The sequence below is a fragment of the Anolis carolinensis genome, chromosome 5 (assembly GCF_035594765.1).
Source record: "Anolis carolinensis isolate JA03-04 chromosome 5, rAnoCar3.1.pri, whole genome shotgun sequence".
NCBI lineage: Eukaryota > Metazoa > Chordata > Lepidosauria > Squamata > Dactyloidae > Anolis > Anolis carolinensis.
The window spans coordinates 52,916,741-52,937,530 of record NC_085845.1 but is presented as its reverse complement, the minus strand read 5'-3'; the positions used below and the strand labels follow the sequence as shown (position 1 = coordinate 52,937,530).

General features: G+C 40.6%; 1 protein-coding gene across 1 annotated transcript; it reads right to left on the bottom strand.

The window, feature by feature from the left end:
• Window positions 1-1,660: 1,660 nt before the first annotated feature.
• On the bottom strand, window positions 1,661-20,419 carry tmem144 (transmembrane protein 144). The gene is made up of 12 exons (XM_062981226.1): window positions 20,075-20,419; window positions 17,781-17,956; window positions 14,048-14,170; window positions 12,513-12,612; window positions 11,078-11,158; window positions 10,853-10,934; window positions 10,069-10,190; window positions 9,705-9,823; window positions 8,415-8,534; window positions 6,274-6,371; window positions 3,846-3,899; window positions 1,661-1,936 (listed from the first exon to the last, which is right to left on the bottom strand). The coding sequence occupies exons 2-12, from the start codon at window positions 17,905-17,907 to the stop codon at window positions 1,853-1,855; spliced, it is 1,110 nt and encodes a 369-aa protein (XP_062837296.1). The 5' UTR covers window positions 17,908-17,956; window positions 20,075-20,419; the 3' UTR covers window positions 1,661-1,852.
• Window positions 20,420-20,790: the final 371 nt, after the last annotated feature.

Below are 20,790 nucleotides of genomic sequence, written 5' to 3'. Positions count from 1 at the left end.
TAGGACCTCCTCACATGTTGCTGTGTGCTGTTCCGGCAGCAGTCATGCAAGGCACCTTGTGGCACTCTGTGCGCCCTCCCTTCTTCCCCTATGAGGTGGAGACAATGTGACAAAGCGTGTTGGTACCCTGTCTCTGTCCTCATCAGATGGGAGAAAGGGCGGCAACATATGTTGCCTCATTGTCCTTTTCCCCATCACAGAGGGGAAAGAACAAAAAATGCCGGTAGCTCCATGGAAGCTACCCCAAACCCACTTATCTCTCTGTTGTTGCCAGGGAAGCATCTTGCAGTACTTCCTCGGCACTAGGAGAGTAAATGAGGTGGGGCCTGCCAAGCGTCATGTGACGGCGCTCAGAAGAGACCATCTCCAAAGTGCTTCAAAGAGGCAAAAAGGACCAGTGTGATTAAGTGGTTAGAGCAGTGGTCCGCAACCGGTGTAATTGTAAACCAAAACACCTGGGGACTCACAGGTTGAGAACCACTGGGTTAGTGAGATGTGTCAGTAGTACACCACTTGATTTGCACGTAGGCAGTTCTGGGGTCAAACCCTTGCATTTCTTGGTATTGCTAGGACCTCTGTCTGCAGAGGCGCTGAAACCAGAGTCAACAACATTTAATTATTGGCAACTTCTCTAGTCGAGCTCATTTCAGCAAATGTAATAGGCTGTTTACTGTAGCATGTTGTTTTCTACAGTGGCCAATTTGCATATATGTAGATTTATAGAATGCCCTTGAAAGGACAGCTAATATTTAATTTTTCAAAATCACATTGGTATAAATCATTGGTGGGAATTGTGTGGCCTTCCAAATATTGTTGAGCACGAGTAACACCAACATGTCGTTCTATTAGCCTGTGGCTAAGTATCGAGTTGACACTCTAAAACAAGCCTCTCAGTTGTGTGTGATCCCATAATGTGCATAGGTCCCCAAATTATGAATACAATTAAATTAAAGTTTAAATTAAACTTGAATCTGAACCTAGATAGTTTAGAAAGAGTTATAAAGTTAGTTATAAAGGCAACCAGTTTCATAAGAATTTTGGGATGTACAAGAATGGTCTTGGGATTAGACTTTCTTCAGGAGTAGCTGGACTTTTACATGTTGCACAAAGGGAATATTGGGTATATACTAGTCTAGTGTAATACAAGATCTTGCTAAGTCAAAATGAATGTGCTAGTCATATCATTGAGACATAAAGTCAGTGCACGACAGCCATTACAGCTGATATTTTTGTTACCTTGAAATTGCATGAAACATAATTAAAGACAGCAGATGGACTAGAATTAAAAACCGGAAAGATCTAAGATTTAAATGTATCTTAATTATATCTGTCATAGTCTATTAGGTCTGATAGCTAAGATACAGTTGGACCTCCATGCATTCTGTATCCACAGTTTCAACGATGTGTGGCTTTAAAAATATTTAAAAATTCAAAAAGCAATGTTTGATCTGTGGTAATTTCTGGCAGAAGTCATTAATGTCAATAGGGTTGACTATTAAATGCATTCTTCTGTTTCCATGGTAAATTCAGGAACATATGTTATATGAATAGAAATGTCAAACTGTAGTCTCTAATTCTGTGATGTTTAATATAAAATTTAGTTCGCCTTAAAATAATAGATAAAGTATTCTTTATCCAAAATGATTGAAATCAGAAAGGGTTTGGATTATGGAATATCTTTATTACACATAAACATATAATGAAATAGCTTAGAGATAGGATACAAGTCTAAATACCTAATTAATTAATGCTTCCTATATAACGTCCTATATAACCTACACACCTACATAAAACTATATACACAAAGTTATTAAACTGATGGTGCCATCTGCTGGTTCAAGTGATGTTATCTTCAGGTTTTTGAAAAAATGGTTGAAAGCAATCCAGCTACGATGAAGCAAAATCCAACAATGAGCAGGACATGGTTCTTCAGTCCCTGCAGAAATATAGAATGGATTGGAAAGGGAAAAAGCAAGGAAGAAAAATACAAGAGATTCAAGAAATATAACATGCATTGCATTGTAGATCAGCAGACTCATATCAGTGTTGGTTTATCAGTACATACATTATTTATAATGACCTCATCATATGGGCCACCGGAATGGCCACGCATCATGGCGAATCGGGCGGTGTCTGGTGTGGGGCATGGAGAATCCATTGCCCCATATCACCCAGCTTCCCCCTTACCTAATCTCATGTGGGGGAAGCGTCCACTGCCCGGCTTCCCCCCCTTGATTCCAATTGAGCAGCAGCGGCATACGCTGGATCCTCTATATTTTTGTGACAGAGCCCCAATGGAAGTAGTTCTACATCGTGAGACGGGAGCTGGTGAGCTCTGTCTCAAAACTATAGAGGATCCGGTGTTTGCTGCTGAATGTTACTCTGTCTGATGAGGTTGTAAGAAAATTTAAGTCCAGGTACCCTATACCTAGTATAGGTATACAGTAGCTAGACAACATACATCCAGTTAGCCAAATGAAATGCACTGCTTATTAAATTAGCCTGTAATTGGACTTTGGGTGAGCTATGAATTTTTTTATCTTGGATCAATCACTATTTATTTTCCATGCCTAACTAATTTAATCATTGTGAGGATAAAATAGCGTAACACAAATATACTGCTGCAGATGTGTGGGAAAGCAATTGCTATCTTGACTCAATTACCCATATGCTAGTTACCTTTCTGTTAGGGCACTTTCACACTTTTACAGTTATAACATTATGTCAGCACTGCCATTGCCATTGCAACAACTTATAGAACTCTGGAATTTGTAGCTTGGTGACACAATAGAACTATCTGGCATAGAATTCTAAAAATCTCTCTAAATTCCATAAGATGTTGCCATGGCAGTCAAAATAGAACCATAGTGCTATAACTCTATAGTGTGAAAGGCCCTCTGAACAATCATGCTGTATTTTATGTTGCCTCTGCCTTTAAAGAAGGTTTAGAAATGTGTGTTGGTGCATAGTGTGTCCATCTGAATGCTAGTGAAGGCAAGAATGGTTGAATATGGAACAGTACTGGTGTTATCATTTAAAGATCTAAAGAACTTAGGTCCAAGGGCACATCTATAATGACAGTTAATTCAGGGCTGATCCATCATGCTAGACACCTGATTGGCACAAAAGATGTCCCCACAGGGACTTCTCCAGGTGTCATGAATCTGGGAAGAAGTTCCCATTGCCCAGAAGTCCAAATTCAGTTCTGTGCCATTGGGCAACTACCCAAACTGACCCCCTTTCCCCCGATGTCCCAGTGGTATCCAGTCATAATACATGTTTCTCTTCACTTCCCCTGAAATCAGTGAAAGCAAAGAGAGAGTAAGAGGAGGAAATCCCTCCTCTTCTTCTCCCTTCTCTGTGCTTATTGCCTCAACATGGAGCAGGGAGGAATATTATACAATTTCCCCAGGCTGTCAAGAGCACTGGAAACATGGGAAGGCAGTGGGGACAGTAGCAGTTGGTTCCATGTAGGCTACTATCCTAAGTCGACGGGAAATCCAAATTCTGGGGCAGAATTCAGACTTTTCCCTGACTTTTGGTAATGTGGGGCAAGGTTAGTTTTGATAACAACTTCCATCTAATGGTTTGGAAAGTCAAAATAAGTAGGGGGAAAGAAGGTAAAAGAGATTTGTGCTTCTTTTCTCTTGACTAGTTTGGAACATTCAAGTCTGAACTCACACATCTTGCCAGGGTGGAAAATGCATCAGCATACTTTAACTGTAGCATGGGGAAAGTGTGCATCTCAGTTCCCAGGGCTTTTTCTCTTGCAGTCTTAGCACTGTTCCTCAAATGTCGACATGGCTGTGAAGACATGTGTATGTTCAGGATATTGCATCACTTACCTTTATTTCTTTGAACACCAGCACTCCCCACACTGCAGCTAGAATGCCAGGACCCTATAAGAACATGATTAACATATAGTGAATAAAAGATAATTTATTCAGGAGAATTTTGTTCATGTTGAACAATCTCATTTAAATTTAATAATGCATTCAATAAAATATAATTGTGCAGTAAATTATTAACTAATTGCACAAACAAAAGCATAAATCAACCCTGCAAAAGGCTCTAGACAAGAATAAGGAAACTTTGGTTTTTGTCAGAGGTAGATAGGCTTACCTCTCACACTAATATGTGCTGAACTCAAACTCTTCTGTACAAACATGCTTCAAAGCTAGGTAAAAGTTTGTCACTGTCCATTTTGAAACACACCTCAACTCCTGCCTATGTAGAGATACCACACACTAACTCATGGCTGCGGCAACTCATTTTTGTTGTGTGTCTTTAAGTCACTTTGATTGATGGTGACTGTAAGGCAAACCTGACACAAGGTTTTCTTGACAAGATCTGTTTATGGATGAGAGGATATGGCTAGCCCAAGATCACCCAGTGGGTTTCCATGGCCAAGTGGGGATTTGAATCCTGAGCTCCAGACTTGTAGTCCAATGCTCAAATCAGGACATTCCGCTGACTCGAGCAGTAACTCATAGTTTGTTATTTTTAATTCTCCCATTATTGTATTTTGATGGTGAATAATGATGAAGTGGTAAGCACCACACAAAAGGAAGTTGCTGAGGAGCATAAGACGGCCATTTTCCTGTTATGACATATTTTTTGATGTTATTGTTCATTAAAAAGGTTGTACGATAAAAAGGTGCAATTAAGCATTTTAACAAATGAAAACATTAATAAAAGAGATGTTCTAAAGACACCCTGCTCTCCTTCCCATAGTGACTCTTTTGCACATCCCATGTAATATCATGGGAACTTCCAATGGCATAAACACCAAAGTAACTTAGAGAAGGAAGAGTAAAGTCCATATTTTGTCTCTCTGACATCCCTAAGTGGCCCATATGCACCATAAAGGGCATTGTTCAATCATGAACACATTTCTGCTTCTTTACATTGAATTGTATATTTATATTGATGGATGTGAGGGCCTTTGCCTCAATCAAAAGTGTATAGGATCAGTCATGGCTTCTAGCTCTGCAAATTCCAGCATGGTCAGGCTAGAATTACATTTTTCAAATGCAATCACATATTATCATAATAAAATAAGGAAATGAGGAAAACAGAATCTACAGAGCAGAATAGAACTTGATATATACTTCCTTATAATAAACTCTTCAAGATCATATGTAAAACCTCTGACTTCAACACATACAAATAAACATTTCTATACACTTAAGAAATTGCCAACAATGGTGCCCTTCACATGACACAAGCTTCAAATGTGGGGTAGTAGTATCTTGCTGTTTCTAAAGTGAGGGTTTTTTCCATGATTCCTGAGTTGATTGGCAAGTGGCTTATTCTTCAATTCCCCGCGTAGAGATGTAGGAAAATGCCCAAGTTAATATGTGATGGGGATTCCCCATTGACCATTTGTAAATAAAACGACGACGTCATCATGGAGAAGGAGCTGAGATCGGCAGAATCAATTCCTTTCTGCCACCGTTACCGTTTTGGGACTGAGGAGGTATAGCAAACGAGATATTTAAAACATTCAGGAGAAAATAGCAAGCATGCAAAACCTGCACTTAATCTCTCTGTAACCTTAGCAAGCTCCCTCTTTCAACACCCCCCTCCGCCCTCCTGTGTTGGGTCATAAAAGTCCTTTTGAACTCTTGTCTCTCTGAAACTCATGATGTACTGCTTTAGACTATCAAAAGGATAGCAGAGAGAGATTTAAGAAAGCTAAAACTTCATTTCCCCCCTCCCTCCTGTAAGAATGTAAGAATAACCCTTCTTTATAGGTTCTTGTAATTTTTTTGGGCTGTAAGTTGGACTCCCAAGATTACAAAGAGAGAAGTTTTAAAAACATAAAATGGGGGAAACAAGTCTTTACAGTGTGATAGCAAATCACATGGATAAACCTTTTAAAAGTGGAGAGATGGATTAGGTGTGATGGAGGTATGAAAATCTTCAATTTAATTTCAAAATGGGGTATGGCAAAGCTTTAGGGAAAACCTATTCTCTCAAACACTTGATCTATTATGTGGGATGAAGTTCCTCATTTAGAGGTAGGATTAAGAAATATGCATGTCTCTGTTCAGAGAAGCTATTTGTTGGAGGACAAACATCCATAATTCCTCAGCCAACATGCAAAAAATAGTTGTAGCACAGAAAAAAATGTTGCATGCCTTACCTGGCATGGAAAAAAAATGAAACCCCTTAAGTAACTATTCAATACCCTGCCATATTTCTAAACTATACAACCCATGTTCCCCACTTCTCATTTACAGACAGATTTATGATTTTACTGTAACTTACTGCGGTTATTATGGGAAAGCTGACTATAGCAGCAAGGTATCCATTCGCAATAAACCAATAGCAAGTGGTGATTGCCCACAGTATGCCAGAAATAAAACCTGATGACCAATTAAAAATGAAATCAGTATATTCAGTCTTCATGGGATCTAAACAATTACAGTTTGGGTTATTTCTATTTAGGGTTCAGTCAACCAGCAAGTGACACTGTCTTCTACAATATACTATTTCATTTCCCCTCCCTATTTCTGTAATAGGGTTGGACTGATTACATCTTAATAATATCCTTCCCCTTTCCCAAATAGAGAGAAGCTATCTACTCTCTTGCATTTTCCCCTGAAAACTCAACTGTTTCCCTGAGCCAGTTGCTCTCCCCCTCTAGTGAGAGATAGTGCCATTTTAACTAAATGAAGATTGACTATTGGGAAATACATTTATAGCATTTAAATTACATAGGCATAATAAACAAGCAAGGAAACAAACAAGTAAATACTCAATTCAAGCAGGAGCTAGCAGAATATATTAGTATTATTTGTTTTAACCAATCCTGGGATACTATATGTTTGTTCTTGATAATTCTAGACATTGACCACAGAGTCCAGCATGTTACACAAAACAGGGATTTTCAAAAGCTCAGATCTTCTAGTGGTGTTTTGGATTTCAAATCCCAGAATACCTGACCACTTTTGAGTTGAAATCCAAAATGTTTGTGAAAACAAAATTTGAGAAGCACAGTTGTAGAGTTTATTTTGAAGAGAACTGTGCCTCACACAATTGCAACTGTGCAATCCAACAGTACAGGACTAAATTAACAGCACAAAAAAGGCAGACTGCTTCTCTTAAAGGCTCATCTACACAGACCAAATGAGCTGGATGAGAGTGAATAGACTCATGACATCCACATGACAAATGAGGCTCATTTGCCCTAATGCCCACCAAGGTTAATTAATGTTGTCTTCTGCTGTGTTAAAAGCATAATGTTGGAGGTTTTTTGCAATTTGTGGAAGTGTAAACAGTGGGGCTAGTTCTGAGTCCTAACTGGCTTTGGCTATTCACATGGCCATCCTGCTTTTCCCTAGCCTTGGGCAGCCCCGGGGACAGGAGATGGCGCTTTACATCCTTCTTATGTGCTCATCTTAGAAAGCAAAATTGCTGGTGGTTTTTGCTTAACACATTTACCAACACCGGCCAGAGGGGGATGGAGGAGGTGATTTCTCCTTCCTCCCTCCCTCCTCCGTAGATGCTGTGACCACTGTTAGTACATGTGGTAAGGAATGACAACCAGGATTTCATGTCTCCTGCTGAGCAAAGGACACAAGGGATGATGAAACTGGTGGTGTCTAGTGGTGCCGAACCAAACTTCTTTCAGCCACCAGGCCAGTTTGATGATGAAACCTCCAAAAGCTACTATTAGTCAGAAATTGTGATACTGGACTAGACGGACCAACTGTGTGATTTTGTATTAGGCAACTTCCTATGTTCCAAAAGTCATTTATAGAACCAGGACATGAGATTGCTACCTTAAAAACAATTTTACTTACTAAATGCTACCACTGATAGCATACTTATAGAGGATATACCTTCTATTATAATATTTTTTCTTTTTTTAGATGCTAGAATTAAATAATATTTAAATTCCCATGATTTTCAGTAACTTTTAAGGCTTATCTGCAGGATAGCAGACTTTTCATTTCCATTGAAAAGATAGCTAGTGACTTTAAGAATGGTATACTTCAGTGTGACATGGTGCTTTGAGTACTAGACTCTGAATCCCCCACTACAATAGGACTTTATCAGATGGGATGAATTTAGCGTCCTAGGATGCTTTCACCTTGTCTAATGAATGGAGTCCCATGCCGGACAACACACAACATTGTGTGACTTCCAGCCAAGGGCTCGTCTCCATCTGGGGTGAAAGCCTCATTTCATTCTTTCCCCATAACACAGGATGCTTCCCGTGTTGTGCTGGCTCCAATGAAACCAGCACAGGGTCTCACTGGGAGAGCAATGCTCCCCCCCCCCCCAAGAAAAAACAACAGCAACATACGCCAGTTATATTATACATTATTTTAAGAGAAACGGAATAAAATATATTTGAGATGAACTTGTAAATAAAATGAAAGTGGCATATTTCAAAATTATACCTGGAATTACGGTTTCAAAATCAACTTTAACATTATTTGACATCGCTCTCCAGTAGATCAAAAAGTAGATGGTACTTGTAACAAAGATACCAAGGAATTGTGCAGGAACATAATCTAAATCTGAAAGAAAAGATCAAAGTGTGTGTAAAGTCATATAGGAAACATATTCAGGAATTACATAAGGATGTCACAAACACAACTATTTCATCAAGCATTGCAATATTTCCCTAACTACATATACATTGATATAAAGAATTCTTCTTCCACTTGAAGTCCTCCAGATGTGGTGGACTGCACTAGCCATCATGCCAGCTAGTATGTTGGCTGTAGGTATCAGGATTTATCCTCCCACATCACAGGGGGGCATCAGGTTGAAGAAGACCAAAGACGACCACATGCACATGCTTGCATGTAAGCATAATCATCATTCACAATGGCTGTTAACACCATTCTTCAGCTGTGGGCAAAATGCGGCCTGTGGTGGCATGTAGAATCATAGAATCGTAGAGTTGGAAAAGACCTCACGGGCCATCCAGTCTAACCCCCTGCAAGAAGCAGGAAAATCTCATTCAAAGCGCTCCTGACAGGTGTCCATCCAGCCTCTGCATAAAAGCCTCCAAAGAAGGAGCCTCCATTACAGTCCGGGGAAGAGAGTTCCACTGCCGAACAGCTCTCACAGTAAGGAAGTTCTTCCTGATGTTCAGGTGTAATCTCCTTTCCTGTAGTTTTGTGCCCCTGAGGATAATTTTGTGCCCCCCCCCCCCAGTTATGATTTTGCTTCCCAAAGCCCAACAATTATATCTAGGGGATGCATTTCCACATGTTTTGGAGTTTCCCTGAGCACTCCAATCCCATGGGTCAAAATAAAAATTCGCAAAGGTTTTCCAAACATTTTCCCCATTAAATGTTCCAAAACGCACCCAGGAGTCCAGGAAGGCCCCAAACCATGCCCTCATGTCCCATAAAAGGTGTTTGCGAACAAAAAGAATGAATTTTGTTTGCCAGAACAGGTGTGTCCCTTTGAAGTCTTCTGGCAGGCCAATGCAGAATTTTAGTCTTCCTTATGCAAGTCATCAGGTGACTTGAAGGCACACATACCCACACACACCACTTTTAGAAATAAAGTAATGTGCCTTAATGCAAAGCCTTGTGCTTCCTTGCAAAGTGGAATGTAGTCCCTGAAGTTTTATGATTAAACAAATTGGTTAATCTTTAAGGTGCAATAGGACTTCTGGACTGTTATGGATTTCTCTCTGGAGGCTATTATTACAAGTATTCATTGGACTTTACCAGTCTGACTGGCTCCTTCATAGCCCGGTACATTCCTTTTGCCATGGTACTTGATATAAAGTATAGGCACAAAACTAGAACCATACAATATGCCAGCGATCGCAGCCAGAGAGCAGCCTCTGATAGGAAAAGAAAGAGAAAGAGAAGGTAAATTCAGTATGTTTTGAGCAATGTTGTCATAGAAAACATAGCAACATATAAAAAATGTTGATGGGTTCCCAGAAAAAGATGTCAAAAGTTCTCACAACTGTAATAGGATAGTTACAAGTGTTTTATTTCTGCTGCCTTTGAAAATTAACCAAAAATGGATGTCACCAAAAGTAACAGGGTAGAGAAATGCAACAGAAGCATATGGTCAACATACACTATTCTCTTTTTCAGTGGAGAAAGTCCTTTCAACCATGACACATTGTCTTTGTTTTCAGTTCCTTGTTCAGCAGCGTTTTTTGGCTTTTGATAAAGCCCACGTTCGCAAGCATTGAGTTGCTGTTGACAAAAAAAAAATGAAATGTACTGAGTCTAAAATTTTTGAAAATATTCCAACCTGGTTTCTTTGGCTATCAACATTTACCAACTATGAGAGAGATATGTCTCCTCTAGTACCTGAGGTGACACTGAAAATCACTTCCAAGGCCATTTCACAACACACAACTATAGCACTATGATTCCAGTTAAACTGCCATGGCAACTTCTTATAGAATCTTGGGATTGGTCATTTCGTTAGGCACCAGCTCACTCTGGTTCAAAATGCTAAATGCTGTTCCCTAAGGCCCTATCTACACTGCCACATAATCCAATTTCGGAATGCAAAGTATCTGTATTAAATTGGATGACATGCATTTACACTACCACCTAATTCAGTTCAAAGCAGGCAATCTGCATCCCAAAACTGAATTTTATAGAAGTGTAGGTGGGGCCTAAATTGCCATCCCAGAATCCCATAGGATAAAGTGGAATCATAGTGCTATCATTTTGTAGTATGGAATAACTTAACATGCATTATTGAAGAGAATCTCACATGAAGCAGGAAAAAAAGAATGCTGGGGCCTTATAGCTCCTCCACAAAGCTTTAGAAAGCAAATGATCTGAAGCTAAAGCCTTTCTTCAAGTGCTGAAGCATATACCTAACATATGATAATGGAACTTACCTCATCTTTAGATAATGGCGTAAATTCTGATGTAGATGGTGAACCTTCATCATCATTTTTAATTAAAAGGAACAGGATGATGCTGCAAAGAAAATCTCATGAAACACAAAACTCATTGTTTCACTCAATTATGTTTTTTTTTAAAAAACTAGAATAGTGTAGTTATTAAGAACGCCTTTTTAAAACAACAACAACAACAACAACAACAACAACAACAACAAATACCTGAGCATTGAAAGTCCAGCTCCAACATAGTTCAAGACAGGCTTTGCAACTGGTTCTGGCTCAATTCCAAACAAACCAAACCTGTGAAGCAAAAGTAGAACTCTGTTTTTTAAATTTTCAAAAATAAATGAAACTAAGAAAGGTCCACAGCCAAACAATACCTAGAGGACCACAGAGACAGTATAGGCAGTTCCTGGGTTGTAGACAAAATAGGTCCTCTAGGTTTCTTCTTAAACTGGATTTGTATGTATTTTTAGTTGGATAGCATAAAGAAGGGTGAACACACCTGTGGCATTTGTTTTGCTGTCTATGATGCCCCTGCTCAGAATATTTCATCTCACTTTTGGGTTGTCACAGAAACAAGGATTGGTAATAAACCTTAAGTGAAGTCGCAATTTTGCCATGATAACTCTTCCAGGAGTGAGTTTTCCTTCCAAGGGGTAGATTTCCTTTCACTTCTTATTGTCTCACCCCCATTCTTAACTATGAATAGGATGTAAGTCAGATGTCTGCAACTCGGGGATGGCCTGTATACAAAATTTTCTAGGTACACAGTATCTCTGATTGAATAAATCTGATACATAGAATAGAAAATATACATACACGCCTTTCTGAAAGCATAGATATCTGGCTCTGATCTACTATATATGCAATTGTTTACCTTCTTTTTTCATATTGTGCTGCTTTTATTGATTTGTGTTTGAGGCCACTTGTGTTTGTTACAAAAGTGTTAATATGCAACAACAAGGAAGAGTAAAATAATAAAGAGTGGCAGTTAATTCAGCAAATTAATCAATCTTAGATATTTGCATTTGAAAGTAGGACCACTAATGCCTTTTTCTTTCATCTCAGTCTGGAAAAAAAGAACCCATAGCCCCCTAAAATTAAGATGTGAGCAGATCAGAAGCACTCTACACTGTCATAAACTGTATTATACGAGTCTAAAGTGATCATATAATACAGTTTGAAATCACAATGCATGGCAGTGTTGGCGGGGTCTGAGTAATGGTGTAAAAGCAATGTGCTGCTCATGATTTTGAGCTCCTTTCCATAGCATTCTTTTCCATGCTAAAACATTGCTCAGACAGTTGTGTAGCCACTCTTGTGTCAACTTCTCAGGGTGCATAGGGACCACAGGAAAAGGTAGAGTTGTCTTGTTTGAGTGCATAGAAATAGCTTCCGCGGGACATTCAGATTCTAGCCAATGTTTTGAGGTTCTAAGTGGGATCTATTATTTCTGTACCATAAGCTGCTACAAACATATATGAGCAAGGGAATGTAGTTGTCAAGATTTCTCTAGTTGTGACAGTCTTTGCAGAAAATATCCCAAATACACACAACAAACATTAAACATGAGCTAAGCAGGGGATAGGACTTGATGGTCCATGCACTCTCTTCCAACTCTACAATTCTATGATTCCATGAGTGTGCTTACCTTGAGATGGCCCAGCCAGTAAGCAGGTTAAAAGAAGCCCAGATTAAAAGACCAAGGGCTAGCCCAATGGTTTTTACAATAGGAACAACCGTGACATTACCTGCACAGGATGAAAAGGACAACAAAATCCATTGAGTCTTGATGCAACATTTATAGCTATATTATTGCAACAACTATACTCATTATGATAATACTAATGGATAGGCTTGCACATTTTGTCTAAACCTTGATCCGTTTCTGCTGGTCAGATACCAGTAGAGCACCTTATCTGTTTTTGTGTATCTCCAAAAAATGGACAAGTAGATGGATAACTGTTTTTGTTCAGCAGCCAAAAAAAATGTGGTTAGATCCAGCCCATTGCCGGCAAGGGGGGGGGGGCTTCCTAGCCTCCGCTTCCTGTCATTTTTAGGACTATGGGGATGAAAATGACCACATCTGGGGAACATATCTACCACTGTTACCCCACCAAGTTTCATAATGTCTGGGTCATCCCCTGATTTTTAGGAATTTCTTTTCTTTTTATAAATAAAATCTCCTTTAAAAAATTCCCTAAAAGAGATCCCCCACTAGCCCTGCCCTGTAACTTCTCCAGCAGCAGCAGCAGCACACCTTTCCTTCCTGCCAAATATCAAAGATGTACTTCCACATCATACAGCCCAGTGCTTCACTATTACTCTTTCTTCTTTACTAATAAAAAACAACTTCTTCCAAAGCTTTTGCATTTCTTGTTCTCACCAAACATAATGGAAGAGGCCAGCAGCAGCAGCAAGCAAGCATTGTCCCCTTATTAGAAAAACACTCCTGTATGATCCACTGGGGGTGGGGGGCATTTTCAAAATGTATTGTGGGAAATCTAGACATGTTGGGGAAAAAAACATGTTTTTGGAGCATATTATTTTAAGGCTTAGCAGTTCAGCGCAGGTCATCATTAGCTCCACTGATTCAGAAAGGGAAGGCAGTGGCCGCTGCCCCCCCAAAAAGGCAATAGAGGGGCTCAGGGACAAGGGGAGAAGGATGACCAGGTCAGGGCAGAGTGGTTGGCTGGCCACCCCACCCCCGTAAAGAGCCAATCCCCCAAAGAAGGAAAGAGGAGGAGGGGGAAAGACTTAAAAAGATAGGCATGTTTAGTCTGCAGAATGAGAAGGGTAACAGGAGACATGATAGCTGTGTTTAAATATTTAAAAGGATACCATAAAGAAGAAGGAGCAAGCTTGTTTTCTGTGGCCTGGACTCAGAGCAATGGGTCCAAACTACAGGAAACTTAGGAAGAACTTTCTGACCATAAGAGCTGTTCAACAGTGGAACTCTTTGCCTCGGAGTGTGGTAGAAGCATCTTCTTTGGATGCTTTGAAACAGAGGCTGGGTGGCCAATAGCAAGGGGTTCTTTGATTGTGCTGCTCATGCATAGCAGAGGGTTGAACTAGATGGCCCATGTGGTCTCTTCTATCTGTATGCCTCTATGATTCTAACTCATAGCATTGTTGTAATTTTTAAATGTGCATTCTTTGGAAAAAATAAGACTTATTCAACATTACCTGTAGCCCATAAAAAGCCCCCAACCATAGCAAGAGGCCAAAATGTAGGGCTTCTCTGAGTGAACTCAACAACTAGACCTACTGCTGAGATGCCAGCACATAGAACCCACTGGAAGAACATTCCTAAAACACAAATAAATGCAAGATGAGTTAAGCAAGATAGATAATTCTTAACTAGCTGCTACAAATTCTCATTTACTTTAAATATGTCATAAAGTGCTTAGACTTTGTGATAATAAAGCCAATTTTTTTTTCAAAAGTAAAGGTTAGGACCAGTTACAGAGCTCAAGGGCCAGGGCTTCCCAGTTCCCGGTGTCTATACCACAGTTTTTAAGGTTGGCTTTAAGTCCACCTTTAAATCTCTTTTCCTGTCCACCAACATTACGTTTCCTGTTCTTGAGTTGGGAGTATAGCAACTGCTTTGGGAGATGGTGATTGGGCATTCAGACAACATGGCCAGTCCAGCGGAGTTGATGGCATAGGAGCATCGCTTCAATGCTGGTAGTCTTTGCTTTTTCCAGCATGCTGACATTTGTCTACCTGTCTTCCCAAGAGATTTGTAGGATTTTTTGGAGGCATCGCTGATGGAATCGTTCCAGGAGTTGAGTGTGACATCTGTAGACAGTCCACGTTTCACAAGCGTATAGCAGGGTTGGAGGACAATAGCTTTATAAACAAGCACATTGGTATCTTTATGGATGTCCTGATCCCCAAACACTCTCTGTCCTGATTTCTGCCTGATTTCCACTCTGGTGGGAAGCTTCCCATCAACAAGGTGAAGTATCATAGCGATGAAGATGGAAAATAAGGTAGGGGCAATAACACCTCCCTGTTTGACGCCTGATTCCACCTTAAATGGGTCCCTTTGGGAGCCACTGCTGTCCAAGACTGTTGCCATCATGTCATCATGGAGGAGCCGCAGGATGTTCACAAATTTGTCAGGGTGCCCGATTTTTTGGAGGATGGTCCAGAGAGCATTGCAATTCACTGTGTCAAATGTCTTTCCAAGGTCAATCAATGCCATGTACCGTGGTTGATTTTGTTCCCTGCATTTTTCTTGGAGCTGTTGTGCAATGAAGATCATGTCCACTGTTCCTCTGGAGGAGGTGAAGCCATTCTGGGATTCTGGGAGTGTGTCTTCTGAGACAGGTTCAATGCAATTTGCAAGGATTCTTGCAATGATTTTCCCAGCAGAGGTTAGAACCTCGATAGTTTCTGCAGTCTGTTCTATCCCCCTTTTTAAAAAAGGGTGATGCTGGTGGCATCCTTGATGTCTACTGGGATTTTCTCAGTTACCCAAACTTTTTCAATGAGCTGATGGAATTCTTGTGTCAGCTCAGGTCCACTCTCTTTAAAAACTTCAGCAGGGATCTCATCACGTCCTCTGGCTTTGTTGTTTGTTTTGTTGGCTGGTGGCATTGCCGAATTTCTCCAGACTAGGCAGCGCCTTGGTTTGTTGTGGGATTTGCGAGAGAGCCTATTTGGCCATGTTGGAGCTGCAATTCAGAGGGTTGTGGTAGTGCTCTTTCCAATGTAGTGTGATTTTTTGTCCTTCAGAAGTTTGGTTCCATCTGATGAGCGTAGAGGGTGTATGCCATGATTTCTTGGTCCATAGATGACCTAGGTGGCCTTAAAAAATTCCTTAGCATCATGGGTATCTGCCAAATGTTGGATTTCTTCAGCCTTCTTTGTCTACCAGATATTCTTGAGTTCTTTGGTCCTTCTTTGGACCTCAGCTTTTGCACTGGTGTAGGTCATTTTCTTAGCAGCACAATTGGTGTTTTTCTTCCATGTTTGGAAGGCTTTCCTTTTTTTTATCAATTAACTGTTGCATCTCTTTTTCATTTTCGTCAAACCAGTCTTGATGTTTCTTAGTTTGATATCCGATGGTTTCTTTGCAGGCTGTGATGATGGAGGTTTCCAATATGTTCCAATATTCCTCAACATTTTCAGGGTGTTATGTGGGTAGATGATCCTTGAGTGTTGTTTGGAGAAGGGCTCATTTGGAGGGCTCCTGAAGGGCTTGGGTGTTCATTTTGTGCCTCATTTTTCCTTGGAGTCTGCATTTGGGGGTGATTTTGATAGCCATCATGGATTGAATTAGCCTATGGTCTGTCCAGCAATCATCAGCACCTGTCATGGCTCTTGTGAGAAGTATGTCACAGCAGTCTCTGACACGTGTAATTACATAGTCTAAGAGGTGACAATGCTTTCACTGGGAATGCTTCCATGATGTCTTGAGCTTGTTTTTCTGGCAGAAGAGTGTGTTGATGATGATAAAGTTGTGTTTTGCATATTTGGTGAGAAGCAGGATGCCATTCAAGTTGCTGTTTCCAACCCTGTCTTTTCCTATGGTCCCTGGCCACAGGTCTAAGTCTTGTCTGACTCTTGCATTAAAATCCCCCAGGAGGATGATTTGGCTCTCCTTAGGTATTTCCGATAGGATGGTGTCCAGCTGACAGTAAAAATTTTCCTTGATGTTTTCATCAGCATCTAGTGTTGGTGCATAGGCAGTTATGATGGCTGCCTGTTGGGTTTTGGCAAGGTTAATTCAGAGGGTTGAGAGTTGTTTGTCATTGCTTCAGACAGGTGCTTTACCAGGTCATTTCTGATAGCAAAGCCAACTCCGTGTATTCTGCATTTTTCTTCAGCCAGTCCCTTCCAGAAGAAGGTGTAGCCTCCTTTTTCTTCTTCCAGCTGTCCCTTTCCTGCTCTTCTGGTCTCCTGAAGTACTGCTATGTTGATGTTAAAGCGTCCCAGCTCCCTTGCAATAATAGCAGTCTTGCGTTCCGGGAGTTTACTGTCAGTGTTGTCCAACAGTGTCCATATGTTCCATGTTCCAAAAAAGTTCATTTTTCTTTTTTGGCCTCAGGGTGGTGACCCCTCTGGACACAGCAGTCTAGTCAGGGATAAGGGAGGCAGACTATGTGTAGGGCACCTTTTCTAGCCCCTTCCCTGTGTAGAGTGAGCAGAGTGGATCCTAAAAAGGGCTGTTCAGTCATGGATACAGCTGCCGGACTTCTCAATTGCCTCAAACCTTGAGGTAGAATGACTGAATCTATATTCACTGCCCATGTGGCAGTCTGTGACTAGAGACTTCCAGATTTCACAGTCCTGCCCCTGTCACCACTCACTGATCACCATGGTACTTTTGTTGACTTTTTATTTTTCTTGGAAGATGCCTATGTGTGGAGATTGGTGCACAGCCAACCAACACACAGTTTTCAGAGAGTGGGGTCCCAATCAATGGCATGGTTAACATGACAATGGTGGCTTCCCAATCTGGTGCAGCTTTCTTCCGCCTTCACAGCCATTGTAACATGTACCATGTTATCTTCTGCCTGATCCATTGTTGAGATCTTCAGGTCTTCGGATTGTGCTTAATCTGGAGCCTCCTCTGTGGCCCCTCCTGGGAGTGCATGACTCCAGTGGTTATTCCCGTAGGTTCCTTTTCTCACAACGGTTTAGTCATGCTTAAAAACCTTTGGTTTTAATATCATTTCATCAATGCATATGAGAAAGTAGACTGATCTCTATGAAATCTCATTTTGAAATGTAAATTAAGGATATATTGAATGCTTAATCTATTTTGCAATACTATTAATTTACTAAGTCTGTAATAGCAGTTATTTAATGCCACAAGCTTTCTTCTAAGTATGTACAAATTGCACAATGAGATCTAGATCTGTACAAGGTATAGCAACAGCATTTTGGTCAAAGTTCAGATAATTACCATCCCCAACGTCGAATTTCTTAACTGGCACAAAAGTTGTTCCAGATAAGAGGACAGCTACTGCTGAAGTAGTAAGGCGAAGGTTTTTTTCAGGAACATTACTTCCTTGTGAACCACCCGTCGCCATTTTTGAGACTTCAGTGACTCCTTTGAGAAGCCACGTCCGTCTATTTCACCTACAAGTAGTGGAAATAGAGAAATACAATATTTTATTAATTAATACATTTTCAGCCTGTCTTTCCACTAAAAACCAGGAAATGCTTCAAAGTGGCTAGTAGACATCACTGAATCTAAAACCAAACCCTTAATTTCACCACAATAATGAATAAAGATCAAACAGTTTAGAAAACCTGTTTAAAGAAAAGTATATTCATCTCTTTTTCTAAGTAGGAAGAATGGGAATGGATGTGAATGAACAAGCAAACCTGGAAACAACTAGTAGCATACCACATCTATCAGCCTAATATTTCCAACATCCGTTACTGTACAACAAGAATTATCTTAAGGTAAAGGTAAAGTTTTTCCCCTGATGTTAAGTCTAGTCGTGACCGACTCTTTGGGTTGGTGCTCATCTCCATTTCTAAGCCGAAGAGCCGGCATTGTCCATAGACATCCCCAAGGTCATGTGGCCGGCATGATTGCATGGAGCACTGTTACCTTCCCGCCAGAGCGGTACCTATTGATCTACTCACATTTGCATGTTTTCAAACTGCTAGGTTGGCAGGAGCTGGGGCTAACAGCGGGCGCTCATTCCGCTCCCGGGATTTGAACCTGGGACCTTTTGATAATACCTAATATTAAATTAATATTAAGTATTACATGCTAATATAATGAATATTAAGATAACACTTAATATTAAATATTAAGATATTAAATATTAATATCTTAATATTAAGATAATATTAAGTATTATCTTAATAGTCATTATATTAGCGTGTAATAGGGAGCCCTGGTGGCAAAGTGTGTTAAAGCGCTGAGCTGCTGAACTTGCAGACCGAAAGGTCCAAGGTTCAAATCCTGGGAGTGGCTTGAGCGCCCGCTGTTAGCTCCAGCTCCTGCTAACTTAGCAGTTCGAAAAACATGCAAATGTGAGTAGATCAATAGGTACCGCTCCGGTGGGAAGGTAACGGCGCTCCATGCAGTCATGCTGGCCACATGACCTTGGAGGTGTCTACGGACAACGCCGGCTCTTCAGCTTAGAAATGGAGATGAGCATCAACCCCCAGAGTCAGACATGACAGGACTTAACGTCAGGGGAAACCTTTACCTTTACTAGGGAGGGATATATTTATCTTGAAAAAAAACTAAATGTACGAAAATATGCACAGAACCATCCTTTTTGTGGTTTTTCATATTTCGTTCTGTAGTTATTAGCAATTTGAGTCTGAACCCTCATCGGTACCTACATCCACTGTACTGTCCACTGGGGGCACCAGAGAGCTCTCAGGGAGAGGTGTCACTGCCTGAGGGAGAGGTATTGCTATCTGAGTGGTAGCGGCTGCCGCTTGTACTGGGTTTGAGGCCAGGTCGGCTGGGGGTTGAGATACTGTAGCTGATGGTGGAGCTGAGTGGTCAGGCCTCTCCTGTGAGAGGACTTCATAATAGTAGCACTGTGGAGAGTAATAATGATAGCCCAAGTTGTAGTGAGAGTGGTAAAGACCCATAGTAGTCTCTGTTGTAATAGGCATCTCCATAATAGTAGTGCGGGGGGGGGGGGTATCCCATGGTAGAGAAGGCTTCCCAGCAAGGAGGACGTCAGGACCAAGGGCTCCGTGAGTGGCTCCTGGAGCAAGAGGTGGCTACAGGCCTGTGTGGAACCATGCCCACAAGCCCCGATTCAACGTTTGTGTTGCCTTCTAAGTGCCATCAGTGTTTTGTGGCTCTGATTATAATTATGATTATGATTTGTATCCTGCTTTTTCTCTTTAAAAGAGGCTCAAGGTGGCTCACAATATACAATTTAAAATGTAAAAAAACATTAAAAATGAATTAAACATTAAAAGTATTAAAAATAAGCAGTGAAAACCTTAAAAACCAAGTAAAAATCTATTTATAGCTAAAACCACAGCCCCCTGACTTAATCTTAAAAACTTCCTTCTTTCAACAACAACAACAACAACAACAACAACAACAACAACAACAACAACTTTATTTTTGTATCCTGTTCCATCTCCCCAAAGGGACTCAGGGCGGCTCACATGGAGGCCAAGCCCGGTAATACAGAGTAAAATACAATAACACAAATGCATTTAAACATGTAAACATATAATAAATTATTAATGAACCATGTTTACCTTTTCTCCCTGATTGATGCTGGAGAAAAGTCTCGAGAAAGAAGCTCACTAACAGTACAATTTTATTGTACTTATCTACCTCTACCTCGAACTGTGAATGAGAGACCTTCAAGGCATCCCAGTGACAGTAACCCTGCTTGGGTCACACAGGTTGTGGTTTCCTTGGTTGCATCTATGCACCTGAATGCAGCCCTTTATTAGCTACTGCTTTTACCTTACCAAGCATCATAGATAAGAGGAAAAGGGTTGTCTGGCATGCCTTATTTTTGAAAAACCCATTTGAGAAACACATTCACATGTTTCTCAAAAAAAAAGTCATGCCAGAGGAACCTTACCCCGCCCTCTCTCTCTTTTTAGTTACAAGCCTGGTAGATGGAAAAGCTGTGAATGTCATGTATCTTGATTTCAGTGAGACATTTGACAGGGTCCCCCATAATATTCTTACAAAAAAGCTTGTGAAAGATGGCCTAGATCAGGGGTCCCCAAACTAAGGCCCGGGGGCCGGATGCGGCCCATCGAAGCTATTTATCCGGCCCCCACGGCACAAGGGCAGAAGGGGGTTGGACTAAATGACCCAAGGGGTCTCTTCTCTTACAACCTTTATTATTATTACTATTATTATTATTATTATTATTATTATTATTATATTGTATGACACAGCAAACAAGTTAGATATGCTGGATTTCGTATCACAAAATCACATTATTATTATTAAC